Source organism: Lycorma delicatula, chromosome 6 (genome assembly GCF_047948215.1).
Source record: "Lycorma delicatula isolate Av1 chromosome 6, ASM4794821v1, whole genome shotgun sequence".
NCBI lineage: Eukaryota > Metazoa > Arthropoda > Insecta > Hemiptera > Fulgoridae > Lycorma > Lycorma delicatula.
Window position 1 is genome coordinate 42344901 of NC_134460.1, and position 22630 is coordinate 42367530.

At 30.8% G+C, this 22630-nt stretch overlaps 1 protein-coding gene across 2 annotated transcripts in view; it reads left to right on the forward strand.

The window, feature by feature from the left end:
• The window catches only part of LOC142327011 (uncharacterized), a 96653-nt gene that overhangs the window by 65071 nt on the left and 8952 nt on the right, over window positions 1-22630 (forward strand). Inside the window, exons 15-21 of one of the 2 annotated variants that reach the window (XM_075369764.1) lie at window positions 1513-1599; window positions 6807-7742; window positions 10123-10263; window positions 13551-13674; window positions 13996-14075; window positions 19832-20047; window positions 21842-21959. In XM_075369764.1, coding sequence (XP_075225879.1) covers window positions 1513-1599; window positions 6807-7742; window positions 10123-10263; window positions 13551-13674; window positions 13996-14075; window positions 19832-20047; window positions 21842-21959 — 1702 coding nt within the window. Of the gene's footprint in view, window positions 1-1512; window positions 1600-6806; window positions 7743-10122; window positions 10264-13550; window positions 13675-13995; window positions 14080-19831; window positions 20048-21841; window positions 21960-22630 lie in introns of those variants that run through there. The other variant, XM_075369765.1, reaches the window with a different exon arrangement.

Consider the following 22630-nt stretch of genomic DNA (forward strand, 5'->3'; position numbering starts at 1 on the left):
TTAATTTGACTGAGCTAAAAGTATTAAAAGCTTGTGTAGTAAATGGTACTGCTGAAAAGTTTATAATTCTTTAGCTGGTAAATCTCAGCAGCAACTCAGAATAAAAATTAACTGCATTCCCAGATCATTGCTGGAAATGAAAATTGGCTATTATATTCATAGAGATGAAGTAACAGAAAATACAATGGCTGTTTAAATTTTCTTAAGAAGTTGAAACAAAATCCTATGTCAGAAACTTACAGCCACAATTTTCTGAGACTCGGAAAAGATCATTCTTGTCAAATATAATCATAGAATAAATGGCATTAAACACTGCAAATCTAAAAAAAATTTAATGAGATGTTAAAAAAAGATACACTATTGAATTTTTATATAATTATGAAGAAAGTCTGAATTAATCAGTCAATTCAAGGGTTGCAGCAATTTTGCTTTTATAATTCCCTGCAGCATTAAGATGAGTGAAAACTATTTTTTAGTGACACATTATTTATGAAGAAATTTTTTTTTGTCAGTGATACTTAAGAAATTAGATTTTATTCATTTGTAATGATTAGATTCCATTTCTCTATGCCCTTGAACATAATCCCATAATTTTAAGAAAAATAATAGTAAAAGTTTAAAAATAAAAAATCCTTTAATTATAACATCGTTAGCTAAATTTTGTCATTATAATATGAAATGTACATATAATAAACCCTTTCTTATAGTCAAATAACACAACAATGAATAATTAATTCATAGTTATACTTTTCTGCATTTTTATGACTTAACATGAACCAAATGTACAAAGTCCATAATAATAGAATAGCATAAACAGAATATTAGAAATATGTTATTTTATTTTTATTTTAAATGTTATTCAACAAAAAAATATATGTTGGAATGAATATTAAGATAGATGTTGAGAATTATATCAGTTTTGTGTACCAAAAAGAAAAATTATTTATAGTGTAATGTGTTTGTATGAATGAATTGTAAATAAATTTTTTAAACAGAATTGGTCATTCCTTCTTTTTGCATTTTTATTTATAAATAATATCATTTAATTTTTTTTTTAATATTAAGAACTTTTTTTATAAATACTTCACAATTTCATTATATTACTTATATTACTTTTACATTATGTGTATGAATATTGTGTTGATAGTTTTTCTTAATTTGACAGAAACTAATTGTTGGTAAGTCCTAAATATGCTTCACTGATTTTTTTAAGTAGTATACATATTTTATTTTTAATGCATCTACAACCAAAATATATTTGTTAAAAGTACAGTAGCATCTAAAGATATTTTTGGCACATGAGAGAAGTTGGTTTGGTAGTGTGATAGTAGTGGTTGTAATCTTTCTCCTGTTTTTCAAATTGGTTTTTATTGGCAATCCCCTTCAGTTTTTTTTCTACAGTATCCCTATTGAATAGCTAATTGTTAAAATTTTAGTCATTTATTCTTAATTTTAAAATTTAAATATAATTATTATAAAAAATAAGTTACATTAGTTTGTTTTTTCTTTTAGGTTTACGAATTTGGACCTGAAGCATCTGATGAAGATTCAGACATAGTTTTAAATTATACACCAGAAATTCAAACTGTTTTGAATAATGTAAGATTCATTTACTATTACTTTATTTAGTTATAATTTTTTTGTTTTTACGTGGATCCAGTTAAATATTTTAATTCAAGGAAACCATAATTTTTTTTTTTTTTTAAATAATTTTTAATCTGATTACTTATTTACTTAATGTAATGGTAATTAGAAGGATTTTGTGCCATAAGCAATCTACTATGTTTATTTAAAAAAAGACTGAACTTATGTTATATTATGCCAATCAGTGCACAGAGCATGTTACAACAGTTGTTCTGTGGGCTGGCACTGACTCGTGGCAGTTTTCAGAAACACTCCATTTGATGTCTCATACTACCATTGATAGGTTGCAAGCTACAACAGTTGGAATAAACATGTACTAACCTCTCATCAGATCCTTAACAAAGTAAAAATGAAAGATATGAAGAACATGGTAGTGTAAAATTTTGCTTCTAACTAGAAACGTTCACAAAGGTATTTAAAATGCTTTAGCATCCATTAGGAGATGACTGTATGAGCAGATCACATTGTTATAAATGGTTATTATTACAAAGTCTCCTTTCTATTAACTTTCATTTAACACGGTTTAAATGAAATTTTAAGAAGCAAAACCGTAGCTCTGTTTTTGGATATTCTATTTGACACTTGTTAGTAAACAATTAAGGCATAGCTTGTTAATAAACAATCTTGTAAACTGAATTCTGAGTACTATTTTTTAAGTGTCATAAATCTTATACATCAAATATAATCAAGTAGTTAAAATCAGCAATGTTAGGAAGTGTCCCACAAGATCCATCCGTGGTCCAACTGTATTGAAGATTTTTATTTCTACACTTTTTTCTGGTTATATCGTTTCTTTTGGTAATGATATAAGTGTTTATGTAACTTTTTGCTTTGTTATAATTTTGATTTACATATTTTTTTTTTTGTTTTCAGTCATTTGACTGGTTTGATGCAGCTTTCCAAGATTCCCTATCTAGTGCTAGTCGTTTCATTTCAGTATACCCTCTACATCCTACATCCCTAACAATTTGTTTTACATATTCCAAACGTGGCCTGCCTACACAATTTTTTCCTTCTACCTGTCCTTCCAATATTAAAGCGACTATTCCAGGACTGTTGCTGTTTGGTTCCTGTACATGTTAGCGATTGTTCTTCTATCTCTGTATTTGAACCCTAATTTTTTTAAAATGCTGATCATTTTATTCCAGTCTACGTTATCGAATGCCTTTTCTAGGTCTATAAACGCCAAGTATGTTGGTTTTTTTTTTCTTTAATCTTCCTTCTACTATTATCTGAGGCCTAAAATTGCTTCCCTTGTCCCTATACTTTTCCTGAAACAAAATTGGTCTTCTCCTAACACTTCTTCCACTCTCCTCTCAATTCTTCTGTATAGAATTCTAGTTAAGATTTTTGATGCATGACTAGTTAAACTAATTGTTCTGTATTCTTCACATTTATCTGCCCCTGCTTTCTTTGGTATCATGACTATAACACTTTTTTTGAAGTCTGACGGAAATTTCCCTTTTTCATAAATATTACACACCAGTTTGTATAATCTATCAATCGTTTCCTCACCTGCACTGCGCAGTAATTCGACAGGTATTCCATCTATTCCAGGAGCCTTTCTGCCATTTAAATCTTTTAATGCTCTCTTAAATTCAGATCTCACTATTGTTTCTCCCATTTCATCCTCCTCAACTTCCTCTTCTTCCTCTATAACACCATTTTCTAATTCATTTCCTCCATATAACTCTTCAATATATTCCACCCATCTATCGGCTTTACCTTTCGTATTATATATTGGTGTACCATCTTTGTTTAACACATTATTAGATTTTAATTTATGTACCCCAAAATTTTCCTTAACTTTTCTGTATGCTCCGTCTATTTTACCAATGTTCATTTCTCTTTCCACTTCTGAACACTTCTTTAATCCACTCTTCTTTCGCCAATTTGCACTTCCTGTTTATAGCATTTCTTAATTGCCGATAGTTCCTTTTACTTTCTTCATCACTAGCATTCTTATATTTTCTACGTTCATCCATCAGCTGCAATATATCGTCTGAAACCCAAGGTTTTCTACCAGTTCTCTTTAGTCCGCCTAAGTTTGCTTCTGCTGATTTAAGAATTTCCTTTTTAACATTCTCCCATTCTTCTTCTACATTTTCTACCTTATCTTTTTTACTCAGACCTCTTGCGATGTCCTCCTCAAAAATCTTCTTTACCTCCTCTTCCTCAAGCTTCTCTAAATTCCACCGATTCATCTGACATCTTTTCTTCAGATTTTTAAACCCCAATCTACATTTCATTATCACCAAATTATGGTCGCTATCAATGTCTGCTCCAGGGTAAGTTTTGCAGTCAACGAGTTGATTTCTAAATCTTTGCTTAACCATGATATAATCTATCTGATACCTTGTAGTATCGCCTGGCTTTTTCCAAGTGTATATTCTTCTATTTTGATTTTTAAATTGGGTGTTTGCAATTACTAAATTATACTTTGTGCAAAACTCTATAAGTTGGTCCCCTCTTTCATTCCTTTTGCCCAGCCCGTATTCACCCAGTATATTTCCTTCCTTACATTCCAATCTCCAACTATTATTAAATTTTCATCTCCTTTTACGTGTTTAATTGCTTCATCAATCTCTTCGTATACACACTCTACCTCATCATCATCATGGGCGCTTGTAGGCATATAGACGTTAACAATCATTGTCGGTTTAGGTTTTATTTCATCCTTATTACAGTGATTCTATCGCTATGCGTTTTGAAATACTCTACTCTCTTCCCTATCTTCTTGTTCATTATGAAACCTACTCCTGCCTGTCCATTATTTGAAGCTGAGTTAATTACTCTAAAATCACCTGACCAAAAGTCGCCTTCCTCTTCTCACCGAACCTCACTAATTCCTACTACATCCACATTTATCCTATCCACTTCCCTTTTTAAATTTTCTAGCCTACCAACCTTTTTTAAGCTTCTAACATTCCACACTCCGACTCGTAGAATGTTATTTTTTAATTTTCTGGTGACCCCTTCCTTAGTAGTCCCCACCCGGAGATCCGAACGGGGGACTAGTTTACCTCCGGAATATTTTACCAAGGAAGGCGCCTCCATTATTGCTATATGAAAATGCAGAGAGCCACATTTTCTTGGAAAAAAAGCAGCTCAGAGGACTGAGTGATGTTGATATGGCCGTTTAAGTCATTGTGACTCACGCCCCTAACAACTACTGAAAGAGCTGCTGCCCTCTTTCAGGAATCATTCCTTAGTCTGGCTCTCAACAGATACCTCTCCGATATGGTTGCACCTTCGGTCCAGTTACTCTGTATCCCTGAGCACTCAAGCCCCCTCACAAACGGCAAGGTCTTATGATTCATAGAGGAGGGATTTACTTATAAAGATCTTAAATGATAATCACAATTGTGAAAAACCATTTATGAAATGAACTAGACAGAAGAGTAATTGTGTTAAGGATTTTGGATTAGTACTCAATAAAAGTTTATCGTGGAAAAATAGATAAATATTGTATAAGTATATTTGTATATACGTTCCTACCCTTTGCTAAGGAAAGCTTATATTGCATTGATACATCATTTACTATGAAGTAGTTAGTATCAATACTGGTTTCTGTAATTCAGAAGCTTTAAGACTGATGAATTGAGTGAGTGAGGCCGACAGACACCTATCAGAAAAATATCATAAGAGTTTTGTTTGTTGATTATGATCTAAATATTTTTCTTTATAAGAGTAATGGTAATAAGGGTCAGTTGGTGGCCTTGGAAGGCTCTTGTATTTTCAAGTAAGTAATGTAATACATTAGTTTATGTATTATTTAAATGTATTAAAGAAAAAGGTGTATTAATAATCGTTTTACTTTTTTTCAATCATAATATGTGCCAATGTTTTTGCCCCAGGATGGGGAAAAGCTGATAATTTTTAGAGTAGTTAACAGTAAGTAATCTTAAAGAGCTTGTTTTTATTCATATGCTAGACATGTGTGTTATTATTGTTGAAAAATCAATTTTTTGATTTACACCAACATTTTGCAAATCTTGTCCACTTTAGTCCCCACAGAGCTGAAATTTCTTGTTACATTTCATAGCATTCGGTATGGCAGCCACCTTGTGTTGAATTGCTGCCTTTAGTTGAGGTATTGAACATGGTTTTCTTTCTAATGTACACTTTGTATTTTAAATAACCCAGTAGGATGAAATCACATTCCAAGAGATGGGTAAATGTGATGCCCAGATGATATGTTCATATAGGGAAACTAAATGTTCCATTACACCCACCCTTCTTAATACTATCATGAAAACCCTAGCCACTTGGGTAATTGCCCCATCCTGTTGGAACCACAGATTTGCTCAGTTTATGAGCCTTGTGTGAAGTTCTTCAGATTGAAGTGTACTGTTATGCATTGATTGTGAATCTGATTGCCTTCTTCAAAGAAATAGAAGCTGATTACCTTAAACATTGCCATCCCTCATCACAATTGGGACCCTTGCGAATGAAGTGGGTGCTCTTGAAGCTAAATTGAATTTATATCAGAAATTTTGTTTATTAACACAACCTGACAGATGGAAATGGGCTTTGTCACTCGTGAAGATTCTTTTTTCTGTCATCATTTCCATCAACATCTTGGCGCTTGTCCCAATCACAAGGGATCAGTTATTGAACATTAATCAGGGAGTGGAAATGTAAGTCAGAATATAGTATTGTTCAGACAATCCAGTTGGGATATGTTCTGATAGGTATGTCAAAATGCCAAACGCCAAGAATGAACTATCTTCAACTGCTTGTCTTATGCCTTGTTAGCTGTTCAATGTTTCTAAGCAATCAGATGGATTTCAGCCTACCTGATGGTTTTCTTTTTGATGCCAATACTGCCTAATGGAATTTTTCACCCGTAACATGATAGTGGTACGAGAAGACATAATACCATGGCTTCCAACACTGAAATGTTGAAGGAATCTTCTCTTTGTGACAGAATCATTGTTGTTGAAAAAAAATATTTCTGCAGTGATCTTGATGCGTAGCGTCCCACAGTTGCATGATAACTAAAATGGCAGCTAGTGAGAGTGGAGTGCTCACTATCCCACCCTCCTATAAGCCCCACAAGCGCACAATAACCAATAAACAATGATAGGTTTTCTGCCCACCTATATTATGCGTTACAATGTGGTTATGCTTATCTAGGTTATTTCTTTTTTATGTTTCAGAGACAAATAATTACAAATAAAGAAACATGTGATAAAAAATTGATTGATAAAGAAACGTCTTGTGAAACTACTGATTTTAAATTTGGCCAAAGAGAACCAATGATGGAAATGGAGATTCAAACATCAATAGAAGATCCTAGAGAAGTTGATAAATTAGAAAAACATTGTCAAGAGTTGCAATCAAAATTAAGTGAAGTACAGATTAAAATTTTAGAAATAATTAATGATAAAAAATCATGTGATGAAGAAAATTCTACTTTAAAAGAGAAAATTAAGATGTTAACTAATAGTTTTCATAATAAAAGTCCTATTAATTTTAATGACAATATTTCTTGGGAGAGTTCGCATTCAGTACAACAGACTGAAAAAACTATTATGAATAAAGAACGTAATGAGATAAAAAATAATTATAATTGTTCCATCCCAGTAGTTGAAGTTAGTACAGTCACTAAAAGTAGTGATGAACAATCCAGTTGCAATTCAACAGTATCTGGACCAAGCACTAATAATTATTTATTATTTAAACAGACTGATTGTAATAATACCAAAGATGATGATATGAAAGATAATAAACTTAATTTTAGTAGTCTTTCACAGTTTGCTTTTGAAATAACAAATAATTTAAATGATTCAGATTTGGATCATAAAGATTTATCCGTTTTAGAAACTAAATCATTGTCACCATTGTGCCTTAGATCTGATGAGCAAAGTGATATGGTTGGTGCTTGTAATGATAATGATGATGATGTAAAAGAAGAGAATGACCAGACTAGCAAAGGTGATCAAAATTTATATAGTTTAATGAATGAAAATAAAGATCTTAAAGAAAAATGTAATAATCTTGAATCATGCTTAGAAATGATGAGAGTTGAATATGAAAAATGTGAAGATTATTGGCAGAACAAACTGGATGAAGAACGACGTATATATGATCAGGTAAGTCAAAGAAATTTTTTATCTCATTACATTTCATTACTTCCATGTATTTAAAGTATTTTTATATAGTTTACTGATTTTTTAAGAAAAGTTTTATATGATTAAAAGAAAATAGTGAATTGATATATCTCTTTCTAATAAACTGTGTCATTTAAAAATAAGTTTTTATCTGATGTAGTGCACAAGCAGGTGTAACTCACTGGAAGCTTTGAGGCAGTTTTTTTTAGACTGTATTAAAGTGTTCATCATATGCCTACTACACCAATACATAGTACTTTGTGTATTGATTAGGAATATTAATAGAAAGTCGTTTTAGTTTTACTTATTACACACTTCAGCCAACAGTTTGGATTTTGTGCCACCCCTCAGATAGTTAACATTGTCCTTGGACAGTTTCACAGGATATGGGGTCTCTACCTCAACAAGTTTCTGTTAAAGAAACTTAGTAAACAAGTGGCTGCTCTGCTAGCTAACAGAAGGTAACATGGCACCATAGCTGGAACATTGAAGGCCACTCACTGATCCAGCTTCTATGTTATAAACTCGTAGAATAAAGGATGAAGAAAGAGGTGAAAAGAGGAAAGGAAAAATCAAACCACTAAGGAACTGTCTCTGATCAGGGTTTACCAGTACAACCGTATCCTGTCCTTGTCATTCCATACAAATTTTTCTTGTGCAACCAAGGAATTTGCGTACTTCTGTAATTACAATGTGACCAACAAATGATCCAGGAATTGATCTTTGCTTGAATTGATCATTTTTTCATCTTTTGTATCTCATTAGATAAAGTTTAAATCTTGTTGAAGTTATTCAGAACTCAAGAGTACACTGTACATCTAAAATAATCCAGCATCACGACAGGTTTTTATTATGCCAAGCCACTTATCACTATCATTCCCTAAAATATTTATCCACACATTAAAAATGTTTAATACTTACAATTAATTAAATCAGCAATTGCGACTCCCTCCAGAGAAGGGGGCGCATTGCTCCCTCCAAACAACTAGGGCTCCATTGTGGCGTATTCCTGCTAGCCTATGAAGCGCTAGCACCAAAAGGACTTCAGCGGATGGTCTGAAGGGGAATTACGTCGGGAGCACAGGTTTTAAAAGCCTAGTCTCCTGCGGTCGGAGCCAGTAATGGGTTGAGAATGCGGGTCCAAAACGGATATGGAACGCTAATCACAAATCCATCCATAAATATAACAAAACTTAAAACTTATAACCAACACTAAAAATTAACCCTTGAAACACGCCCGATTACAGAATCATACAGCAGCAAGGGACACTGTCCAGGCTCTGCAATTCGAAGGGAGAATTGTGATACTCCCGCCACTTTTGCGTTCCATTCCGTTCCTAAAATATGAGATTGATCTTCCTATCTGTCAGTACCATATTCACTAAAAGATTCCAGACAGTCTGTCTGACATGAGACAAATCATTCCTAAAAGAAGCATAGTCATCCTAAGATAAGCACATCAGAAAAAAGAAATGGTTTCTCCTTGTTTTCATGGATTGGAATTTGAACACAATTATTACAAAAAGAACACACAAAATTTGCCCTTTTGCATGTGTCATGCCAAACCTACAGAGATTATCCTAGACATTATTCAGCCTACAGCTATAAAATAATTGAAGGACATGTTTGTCTTTAATAATTGTATGGCTTATATAATAAATTAAAAAGCAAAAGAAATGGAATACATTTTTAAACAGATTATAAATAACTTTTTTCTATATTTCAGTCCAGATTATCCTTGAAATTTTTAAAAATTTTAATCCATTCTACATTATCAAATATGTTTCCAAATCAAAAATGCCACAAAGGTGGCTTTTACTCTCTTCCTGTCTTCCAAGTTTAGTATCAGCGACAGAATGACCCCTTTGTTGTACCCTTGCACTTTTTGAAACCAAATTTTATTTATTCCTACTTCCACATTATGTTCTTATGATGAAATTCTTGGCCAGACCTTATTATAAAACCCATCAGGTTGGTCTAGTGATAAACACAATTTCGCAAATCAGCTGATATTGAAGTAGAGAATTTTAAGGTTCAAATCCTAGTAAAAGCAGTTATTTTTATACAGATTTGAACACTAGATCATGGACGGTGTTCTTTGATGGTTGGGTTTCAATTAATCCCATATCTCAGAAATGGTCTACCTTAATCTGTACAAGACTACACTTCATTTACACTCATACATATTATCCTCTGGTGACAGTGGTTCCAGAGGCTAAACAAAAAAAGAAAGAGAGAGTCATGAATTTTGTAACAAAATTTTGCTCCTTGATTTTCTTAATGTGGCTGTACTTATTTAATATATTTTATGTATCTATAACATTGTTTAATTTTATTTAATTTTTTTTTTTTTTTCTTTAAGGAGCAAAAGTTAAGTGATAGTAAATTTATTGAGTTAGAGCGTCAAATTAGAGAGTATGCTGAAATGTTTGGTGGTGATTCAGAGAAAACATGTGATGGACGACTTCCGACTATTGAAGAAAAAGATAGTCTTGAAAGACAGGTATATTATTTAGTTTCTACATCTTGTAAATAAAGAATAAAATTACAGATTGTCATAGTTTTAGTTTTCATTTATTTAAAGTATTCTAGATATAATTACTATGTTATTTTAGTCTTAAAATGTGTTAAAAAATAAATTAAACTTTTCTAAATTTATTATGTTATTGAATTTGTGTTTAGGTCTTAGTTACATGTACAGATTTTTTATGTATTACATTGGTGTTAAGAAATGCATAGTTAGCTATTGTGTAGGTAATTTTAAAATACATTCTAAAAGTCACTAGTTCACATTTTCTTGTATGTAATTAATATTTTTTTTTATTTTGATTAGTCTTATTTTTTATTTATTTTTGTTAAATTCAGTAGCAATTTGTTCAATATACTTTGATTATTTTTATTTCTTTATTTCCTGAGAAAGAGATATTTGTACTTTTATTTTGTGTTTTTACACAAAATATGGATGTATTTTCTGAGTTTACCTTAGTGAATGAACAAGTTTTATTATAATGTAAAAAATCTATTATGTAACTGGAGCATCTTAATTCAGTCGGAATCCATAAATAACTAGATCCCTGTTTTATAAAATTGCTGTTAAAGTACTGGAATCAAAGGTGGTAAACCCATATAGATCATTTACTTTATAAACTGGTACAGCTCAAACAAATAAAGCTGTACTAGATGTCTCATAAACTTTTATTACCATTGGTCCAGGGCAATACAGTAACATATCAATTTTCAGTACTCATACTTTGCCTTGTCAGTGATCCATTCTGCATTATCAGTTTTGTAAATGCAGATTTGATCCGTCATCTCTCCATCACGTCATCCTCCATCTCTCATATTTGAAACTACGTGTGGACTGACTTGGAAACTCTTCCTAAGCTGCAATTTCATAATAAGGCTAGTAGCTGAAGTACCCAATAGGTAAAGCTGGGCCTCCTTATCCTTATTCTTTTTCTTTAGTGAATAAAAAAAATATATCTACTTGACTGCAACCTATGTAAAAGTGAATCTGTAATATATGCACTGGCATTATTATTTATAACTTTATGAATACCATATTTATTCGAGTACCTCCCACTTACCAAATAAGCCCCAAACCTCAATTTTCCAGATCGAAAAAAAAATCTAGTATATTTTAAAGTGCAATAGATATGATGAAAAAATACGTAAAACGAAAATATTCAGAAAATCAAGCATATAATTAGTTCATTTAAATTACAATATTAATATTACATTAATAATTAATTACCGTAAGTACTAAATTTAGTTCAGAATCAATAGGCCAGTAAAACGAAAAGAAAGTATCATGTTGAAAAGGATCATTTCAATACACTTTTTAATATGGAATTTTATTTTTAATTAATCACTATCACTGTCAATGTCTGTAGAAGAGTTACGGGTAGTCTCCACATCGCTCTGCCAAAGGTAGTCTTCACTACCATCAAGTTCATTAGATATTCCGCATTTTTAAAAACTTTTCCTTACTAATTCCGTGGAAATACCTTCCCAAGCACCTTTTATCCAAACACAAATCTGGTTAAAATCTGGGCGTTTGATTCTTCCTGTAGGCATGAGAAAGAAATTTTCATCATCCATCCATTTACTTGTTTTAATGCAATTTGAATGGTTTATTAATGCAGACATCTAGTGGTTGGAATAGAGATGTCAATCCGCCCGGAATTATTACTTGGTCTGTCATACCCTTTTTTAAAATGTCTTTCACTTTATCAGTCATATGCCCCCAATAACTATCCATTACTAGCATACCGGTATTTTTTTTTATTAAGTAAATCTCCTGATCGCTTTTGCCTTACACACCTGATCCAATTTAAAATTAAGGTTTTGTCCATCCAACCTGATTCCTGTGCTCTGATAATTACTCCATTTATCTGTACGGTAGGAAGAGTTTTTCTTTTAAAAACAATGTACGGAGGTAATTTTGATCTGTCAGAAGTAATGCAAAGCATAACACTACACCTTTGTTTTTCATTACCACCAGTGCGAACCGTCATACTTTTTTCACCTTTTTTACAGTTTTGTCAAATGGCATTTCAAAATATACGGGGGTTTGATCAGTGTTTCCTATTTGAGAAGGCAAATAGCCTTTGTCTTTTCTAAGATTTATTATGTATTTGTGAAAATGTAATATTTTTTGCTCATAAGCGTCTGGAAGTTGTTAAGAAATGGTCGTCTTTCATCTTATTGACAAATCATTTCGTGCAAAAAGTCGTGTTATCTATCCATCCACGGCTTGTTTTAAAATCAACTTTATTCAATGATTTAGCGATTTCACGAGCATATGATTGACAAATTTCTGTCGTGACAGCATAACTGCATTTCCTTTTTTCCATAATGAAGTCATACAATTTTTTTCTATGTCTGTGTATTTTGGTTTTAAGCCACAAAAAGCCCTTTTATTACCAGTGCCTTTCACCAGAAGTTGTTTCTTCTTACATTACAACTTCTCGAATGCAGCTTTCATCTACGTCAAATTTTCTTCCTGCTGCCTGATTTCCAATTTTTCAACCTCTTCTATAATGCACAGTTTTTCATTTACTGTAAAAGATCATAGACGCTGTCCTTTTGCACTCATTTTAATGCCATAATTAAAATAAATCACTGTATTAAACTTTACAAGATAAACTAAACAGATAAAATGCACATAACCGTCCACATATACAAACAGTATGATGACTATGGCAAATAGACAAGATGACGATGGGTAACTGATACTGTAATTGTAGGTGTCATTAGAACCGAATGCAGCCTATACAGAACGAATCAGTTTTATAAAAATACCATAACTTCGTTCCTATCGATAATGTGGACAGGATGTTAATAATAAAGGATGTATTCTGTATAAGCGGCATCCGGTATTGATAAATGAAAGCCTAATGTAACTATATTTATGTGATTGAATTTAGGTACTTCTAAGAAAACGTTTACTTTACATAAATTATCCTGGCTAAAGGCCATGTTTCAAGTTAGCCCCGCACCCTTATTTTTTCTTTCTAAGTCCAAGAAAAAAAAGTGCGGGGTACTCGAATAAATACGGTATTTTTGACTTAGAACTTCCACTGTGTAATTATACAAACTGGTTTAACAGAATTTGTTATACTTAGATTTATTTGTTAAGAATAGTTTTACAAATAGCAGATAAATTTGTAAAACTGTTCTTCTGAGTAGATAACTTAATCTTTGAACATCTAGAAATACTATTTCTTAACAGTTTTTTCATAAAAAAATTACTTGCTTTGACATTTTTCTTTTCTTTTTTTCTTTTAGTTCATTGACTTAGAAGAAGAATTTGAAGAATTTCGTAGAAAAGCTGAAGCTGAGGCTTTAACTAGAGAAAAAGAAATAATGGAGCTAAAGGAGTCATTAACGAATTCTCAGTTACATTTTTCAGGTTTGTTTTCATTTTATAGTAATGAGCTTTGTAAGGCTGGTCATGACCAACTGTCTGGAAGTAGTATAACATTGGAACAATAATATAGTCAAACTGAAATCTCAAAAATTGGTGACTATGACCTAATTTGCATCACTATTAAAGTAATAATATGTACCTTCTGTAGTACGAATGTTAACAACGGTAATTCACTTTTTAGATGCTTAACACACTTTATCATAGATTTCTCTTCTGATGAGAAATAAAAATTTTAATTCCACATTATCTCTGTACTTTTGACTAAAAGAAATTGCTTTAATGGTTTATTTATTTATTCTACAGGTTGTGATGCTGCAATTCAAACTAATTCATTGTCTGGAGATCAAGTTGATTATGGAAAACAAAAACGTAGTGTGAGATATGTAAGTAAGTTTATACAGGAATGTTCTAAATGTAATATCATTTTCTAATCTCATTTCATGAATATTACTTAAATCTTCTTTTCCATATGAAGACAAGAAATATGGTTCTTTTGTGTCAAATATTGCCTGTGTAATTGCAAATTTTTTTTTTTTTGTAACAGTTTGTTACAATGAATAGTTCTTGTTGGTTTATGTTGAAAAAGGAACTATCTGTAACTAGTGTCTATGAGTTAAGAAAATGAAAACCTCACAAAATTCACAAAACATTAATTCAAATATTTGTACCAGATACTATGAACATCAGAAATGTTCATTATTTTTTGTGTATATTGTTTAGTAATGATTTCAAATTCTAGAGCTGATGTAAAAAAAAGCAGCCTTCATCATTAAACCTACCTTGGATCCTTGTAATTCTTTAATGAATATTTTTCCATTTCTACAATTGATAATAAAAAAAGAAATATCTGAATTTATTTATTCATACGGTAGAAGTAGCAGGTAGAAACCGAATAATGGTCATTACGATGGATAATTATGGATTTTGTAGCATGTGAAAAAGTGCCATGCCAGACCAATACTAATAACTATAACCTCAAGTTGAAAGGCAGAGATGCTAATTTGCAATTGCTAATATTTGTTGCACAAGGTAAATATAATATTAGGATACAGGCCTACCATAAATTTTTGTCATCAGATAAGTTTCTTTATAATAGAAAACTATTTTATGAAACAAATTTTTTATTACCTAATTCCTGTTTTTTTTGGCGATATTTTCAACATGCCTCAAATATCCATCTTTTTCCATTATTTTGAAACAAAGATGATTTTCCTAAACCCTGAAAAATAGTCATTGTTATCAAATTAGAACTTATATCATGTTTCATTAGCTTTTCATATAGTGGAAGTTGTGCAACATACATCTTTTAATTAAAATTTATTGTTATAAGTCTCTAGTATCAATAACTCAAATTCATAAAGTGATTAAGCAGCAATTATTTATAAAATTAATAACTACCAAACAGTTTGTTGTTTAAAAGTATGATGCCAGTAATCATTTTCTGTTGATAAATATTATTTATTTTTTGATGGGTTTTTCATATTAGCAGCAACCCACCTTTGAGAAAAATTATAAAAACTATTTTCTTGTTAAATTAGAATGCAAAACATCTTTTCAAAAATTCACTAAAAATCATGATTAAAGTATATGTGTTGTTTTTATAGATATTTTATGTTTTTAACCATCTTCAGATAAAAGAAGATGTTTTTAATTTATATTGTTTTTTTTCTCTTCACCAAGTGGATTTATTTCAAGGATTTTTTTAAAGACTTTTCTTTTTTGTTATTATTGCTTAGTATTGGATTATTATTGCATAATAATATACATCCTGCTGCCATTCTGTAATTAAATGTATTTTCACTTGAAAATTCAATAAAAGTACTCAGTTTAATGAAATAAATGTGTATACAAGGTATGGCTATTACATAATGAGACTAATCCTACTGTAGAACTGTGCATGCGCCAAATTCGTACGACTAACAGCTGTGTAGCGTGAAGCCTTTTCTTTCGATTGTTGCCACTCTAGTTTCTGTAAACATATTAGTCTGGCCATGGCCTTAGTTTGGATAACATCTTGTTTTTTGTTTTGCCAAAAAAATTATAACTGTTTTATGAGAGCAAAGAATTGGCATGAAATTTCATATGAGACTTGGAAAAACCACTACTGAAACTTATATTTTATTAAAAAAAGTATATGACAATGAATATTTATTACATACACGGGTTTTTGAGTGGTTTAAGTGTTTCCAAGAAGACGTTGAAGGTGATATTCACCTGGGTCTCCCTTCCACATCAAAAATGGATAAATATATTGAAAAAATCGGTAATCTGATCTGATCTGACTATCTGTTAACTATTTGTGCGATTGCTGAAACTGTACAAATTGATAAAGAGTGTGTAAGGCAAATTTTACGTAACAATTTTAACATGCAAAAAGTGTGTGTGAAAATTATGCCTACAATTCTCACAATCGAACAAAAAGAAGCTCGTGAAACTGTTTGTTCTGACACTTTGAATGCCATTGAAAATGACCCAAACTTCGTGGAAAGAGTGATAACATCTTTAAAAAAAAAAGAGTGATGAATCTTGGTTTTTCATTTATGATTCAGAAACTAAGTATCAGTCCATGCATTGGAAGGTCCCAACTTCACCAAGAGCTAAAAAATCTCGACTGAGCAAATCAAAATTCAAAGTGATGGATGATTGTTTTTTTTTTTTTATATTCATGGGATTGTGTTCCTTCACTGGGTTCCTGAAGATCAGACTATTAATCAACATTACTGCCTTGAGGTCCTTGCTCAACTCCATGAAAAATAAGAAGAAAATGACCCGAATTGTGGAAGAACAAGTCATGGGTTCTTCATCAGGACAATACACTGGCTCACACTGCATTGTCTGTGAAGACGTTTCTAGCCAAGTATAACTTCCCAGTGTAGATCTTATTCACCACTTGAGAACAGTCTCTTTATTATAATTTCTGATAATTCCTTAAATTGATATTCATCAAGGCCCTTTTTTTTTGTCTGTTAGTAGTTTTTCTTGCTTGTTTTTATAAGTTAACCCAAATTTAGACAAAAATTAAATTAAAGAATGTTTAATGAAATAAGCTCTGAAAAAAAAATAAAACAACTTTGAAAACAATACTAAGTGATAGAAAAGAACAGTAATACTCTCAGTTATTTCAGTTTTATCATTTTGAAGTCAGCAGAAAATAAATGGTTAGAAAGTCAGAAATAACTTGTAAAAGTCTATATACAGAAAAAATGAAAAAGAATTGTTTCTTAGTTTTAACTTCTTTTACTCATCTTATTTAACCTATTTTATATTCAAATTAAAAAAAATTATTTAGTGTCCTATTTACCTGGCTAGTTCTACTATTTATATATTTAATTAGTAGTCCTGATAAGACTTCATTAAAGAATTATAGTGTGGGTGGCTTCCTCACTACTATCTTTTATTCAGAAAAAAAAATGGTGCCGTTTGTTTTTAATGTTTTTGAATGTTTTATCAATATTCAAGATTAAAACTTAGAATAATTTAACAAACAAACTTCTAATAATACGAGTAATTACTGAATGTCTATTTAATTTTTTTTTTTTTTTTTTTTATTGAGAGATTTTACCAAAAAAATTACAACTAATGTAGTTAAAAAAAAAACTTGTGCACTAATGTTGCACATTAAAATTTAACTCAAAGAACAGCAAGTATGAATTATGTAATATCCTCTTTGTTCCAATAAAAAAGAAAAAAGAACATTAAAGAAAAAAATATTTTTAAGATTTTTTTTAGTAGTGTATATATATATATATATATATATATATATATTTTAATTATTATATTAATTTTTAAAATATCTAAGAGATTCATCCTCTTGAGAAAATATTGTAAGAAGAAAAGCTCCAAAAATAGAATAAAAATTATACATATAATTTATATTTAATTTGTTTTAAAGAAATAGTGAATTTTTTACAATTATAGTTATATTTCTAAAAAAAAATTATTTACCATATAAAAAATATCACTTAAACAAATAAATATGTAAACCAAAATAAAACAGGTAACTTGGGGTTGGGTCCACTCATTTCACACTTAAAAAAATAATAATTATCGTAAAAATATATTCTTGAAAATTGTAATGTACAGGGTGGCGCAGAGAAATGGGAAATTTTGAATTTGATGTTTGCAGCCCTGCAGGTGTACTATAAGTGGGAGAAAGACTTAAACTGCAGAGCAGTAATGAACATTTGTTATGATAGAGCAGTGGAATCGTTTATAGCAGGCGATTGCCATAAGGGCGTTTTACCAACATGGTGACAGCTGCACAAAGAGCGTTTCAGTGACATTATGAGATTACACCTTGTTCCTTCTTCACACATACTCAAAACTTGGAAGAAGACTGGTTCGGCTTTGTGAAAAAAAACCTAGTGGGTGTGTATTGTCTGTACGTACACCAGAAAACATTGATGCCATGAAAGCTGTAGTGGTATGGAATCCTTGTCATTTGATACAGAAAATTGCCTTTTCATTGGAGCTCAGATGTCAGAGCATGCAAAGAATACTCCATAACCTGAAATTTCTTCGTTACAAGATTCAAATTGCCCAAGAACTAAAACCTAACGATTGTGTATTGCATCTGCAGTTTTGTGAAAAACTGTTGCCCAAATTAAATGAGAATGGTAACTTAATTGAAAATGTTTGAACGTCAGATGAAGCCCATTTTCACTTAAGTGGATACATGAATAGACAGAACTTCCACTACTAGCTACAAAAAAACCCTGCTCAGCTTCACCAGCATCCATTACACAGTGGCAGACTTACTACTGTATGGTGTGCAATTTTGTGTCTTGTTTTTGGCCCTTATTTCTTTGAAGATGAAGGGGGCTCTGCTGTCATTCTGACGTCTCAATGTTAGCGTCAACATGCTAGACATTTTTTGCTCCTAGGCTCCATCTCTTCCAAATCTTAAACAACACAAACCTAGTTTCAAAAGAACGGAGCCACCTCACACACTGCCCGACAGCCCGACAGTCTATGGCAGCAATGAGACTTTTTTTTTGGGATCACATTATTTCAAGGACTGCTAACATCGCTTGGCCACCCTAGTCTCCAAAACTTTCAATCTGCAACTTCTTTTTATGTGAACATCAGAAGAGAATTATGTACCACACTAGACCAGGAAACTTTGCCCAGCTCAAAAACAGATTGAAGTGGAAATCATCAACATCCCGGAGAACACAATGCGCCGTGGTATGCAAAATTTTCAGAATCGACTTACTGAATGAGTACGCAAAAATGGACAGCACTTAAGTGAAGTCATTTTTAAAATGTGATGTAAATTGTAATTTCCCTTCTTGTAGAACATATTTTCAACATCAAATAAAAGTTAATAACTTTACTTCATTTTTTCTAATTATTTAAAATTTTCCCATTTCTCAGCACCATTCTGTACATTAAAAAAAAAATTTATCCTGCCATTACAAATTTTGTAGATTGAACTGGATAAGGTATGTTGGCTGGTGTTATTGCTGAGCTGTGGTTGAGCTATGTGAACTAAATATTATTTTGAAAAAAAATATATATTTTTTGGTTAAAATATTATTGAAATAAAATCAGATTAGAAAACAACTTTCAAAAATTAATATAGATGGAAGGACAACCAAAATGAGACATTGCAATTGTCACTAAAGTTCAGCAAGAAATGTAAAGATGTTTTTCCATCTTCATATATATATATATATAAAACAGTTATTTGTGTCAATTTTATTTTAGAGCAATATGTGTTATCAAAAACTAGATGACAAAGAGAAAATAAAGAAAAGATAGAATGTATTCTCTCTCCCACAAAACATACTGCAGAAAAGATCCTGACAAGTACGATTTCTCTCTCTCCCACAAGCAAATATTAAATTGTTAAAGTCAATACCTCACCTATTTTGTATGTAATGTCTTGTAAATGTGAGTATAAATAAAGGCTAGAAACTGAACAGCCAGCATATTGCACTCATCATGTATGACTTATTTGTACATTTTTTTATTAAAAAATATAAATAACTGCATTATTTTCTTCCAAATTTTTACTGTACATTGTTAAAGCATTTTAACTGTAAAAATTATAAAAATAAATTATGTCCATTTTGTATATTATAACTTAAGATCTTAATGTAGCTTGTTATTTTAGATAATTTTTTTTTACTTACAGGAATGGCAAGATGATAGCCAGCAAATAGAACTTGAGAATGATAATATTGAGGAAGGACCACATTGTTGTTGCAGTTGTCATCAAGGATTGTCTGATGAATTAAACAGAGTTCAACAATTAAGATCGCGGATGCAGTCTGAGTGTAAATTACTGACACGTAAACGTGATTTATTACTGAAAAATATATCAAATTTACAACCTAGGTATCCTGCAGCGGTATGTAAATATTAGTATCAAATATTTTGAGTTAAAAGAGTTATACTTTTACTTTAATACTTTTTAAATTGGCAACTTATACAGTAACCACTGGTCTTTAAATAAAGTATTTTTTTAAAAATAATATTCAAATAAGTTATTGATGTAAAAATTACGTTTTTAGTTTTTCATCTAGTTTTAATTAAACTGAAATATTACATTTTATTAAAATACTAGATGCTTACTTTATTTTATTATAAATACTTACGATTGGTCAAATTTTGTTGGTTTTGGGGTTTTTGTCAATTGGATGTTTTAAGACCCCTGTAATTCAAAAAAGAACAAAAAGCTATAGAAATTTATAAAAGATGTATGCATTTACATATTACATATACCTATGCCTGTAGTTAATTAATATATCTCTGAGGTGTAGTAGGCCTGTATTTAATTAATATCTCAAGAATGGCTCAACTTAAATTCTTCAGGAACAGCTCAAAAGATTACTGTTTATGGGGTACTGATGGCATTAAATTCTGGACAAAAATAGAAAAAAAGGTTATTTTTCACTATTTTTTATTTTTTGGTGTAGTTTTAGAAATTTGAGTTTTAATATGATAAAAGTACTTAAGTAATTTACAATTCCAGAGTTTTAAATCATTGGGATTTAGGGATGGAGAAATATTCAATGTTGTTGTTTCTAAACAATTTTTTCTCATTTTGATAACTTGTTTACAAAAAAAGTTGACATGAAAACGTTTTGAAAAAGCAGGTCCCATAAGACCCAACTTGAACATTTTTTTATATCTGATTCAGTGCTTTATCTGTTTAAAGTTATGACTGATATTTGTAAATTACAAACTGTTTTATGGAAGTAGCAATAAAACAAGGGGATCAAATGAGACCCAAATTTTTTTACTAAAGTTTTTTTTTGTCAGTGCTTTAAATACATCAATTTTTATGATAAAAATACTCAGTTGGTCAAGGGAATCAACTAGGACCCAACATTTTTTACTTAATTTTTATTGTTTCTCCACAATTAGACTTAATACGGCATAATTTTTAATGTTTGAGCATCATTTGATCAAGGTGGTCAAATCAGACCCAATTTTTTTTTTTTTATTATTATTAAATATTTTGACTTTTTTGTAATTGTACTTTAAATACTGCGTAATTAAGTAATTTATATTTAAGAGCTTTGACATATTTGAAATAAAATCTGTCCAGGGCAAAGCCAGAAAGTTACGTAACCTTTTTGTCAGTTTTTATTTTTGAAAGCACATTGATAATGTTTACCTAATATATATATATATAATTGATTCTGAACATAAGCTGATCGTTTGCCAAAATGATTTTTATTTGTTTCATACATGAGTCATCCATTGGCCTTCTAGTGAAATTAAGAAAAGAGGGATTTTTCTATTTTATAATAAACTTAAACTGTTTTCTTTGTAAATACCTTTAGTTATATTATCACACACTTGTGTGTGTGTGTTTGTGTTTGTACATGCATGTGTGCATGCACCTGGGTGTAATATCATTAAAATACGAGGTTAAGTTGTTGAGATTAAAGTTTCCTCATGAATAGTTTGATGTATTTATTAATACAACAATAACAAGTTAAAGATAAAATATATGGTTTCTGTGTTTTTAATATATTAGTTATAGTGTCATTTCTTATCCACCTAATGCTATTCAAAGAATGCATATACTTTCGCAGATGTATGTTTACTACACTGAGATTATTATAGGCATCAGAATTTATTTATCTCATTATTAAATAGATGTACTATTTAATAAAAATAATTTTTGTTTTAGTGTGAAAGAGAAATTATGCAGAACTTGGCTGCAAGATTACATCATCAGGAATTAAGATGTCGTCACCTTCAATCAGCACTAAAATACCAGCAAAGACAGATGGAAAAAGCTATTCAAGGTGATTTTATGTAATATAGTAATAAGTAACTGTTATTCTGTATTTTGTTTTCTGAGAATAGTTTTATGTCACAGTAATAAACCATAAAACGTTTTTGATAAAATGCATTATACATTTTTTTGTTTATTTGGTTGAACAGATTAATTTAAATATTAAAACATAATTTAATGAGATTTTATGTGAAAAAAGTAAAAATTAATATATATTGAACTAAATTTGGGGAATACCAAGGGGGATTTAGGCCATGGAGAGGTTGCCCGGAGCAAATAATATCCCTAAAACTTATGATGGACTTATATAAAAGACGGAAAAAACAACTAATAATCACCTTCGTCGACTTTAAAAGGGCCTATACACCGACCATCCATGCTGAATATTCTAAGAAACCTGGGCCTTCACCCTAAACTTGTAAACATGATAAAATTAACTTTAACCAATACCCAGTCCAGAGTGATATTCAGAGGTGAACTCTCTCAACCCTTCTACATAAAAACTGGATTGAGGCAAGGAGACGGCCTCTCACCACTCCTTTTTAACTGCGCCCTTGAATTTGTCATGAGAAAATGGTATGAAATAAATCCCAAAAATATAAAAATGGGTACTAAGAAAAACTCCATCACTCTAATTGCCTAGGATTTGCAGATGACCTCGCTCTTTTAGCAAATAATATT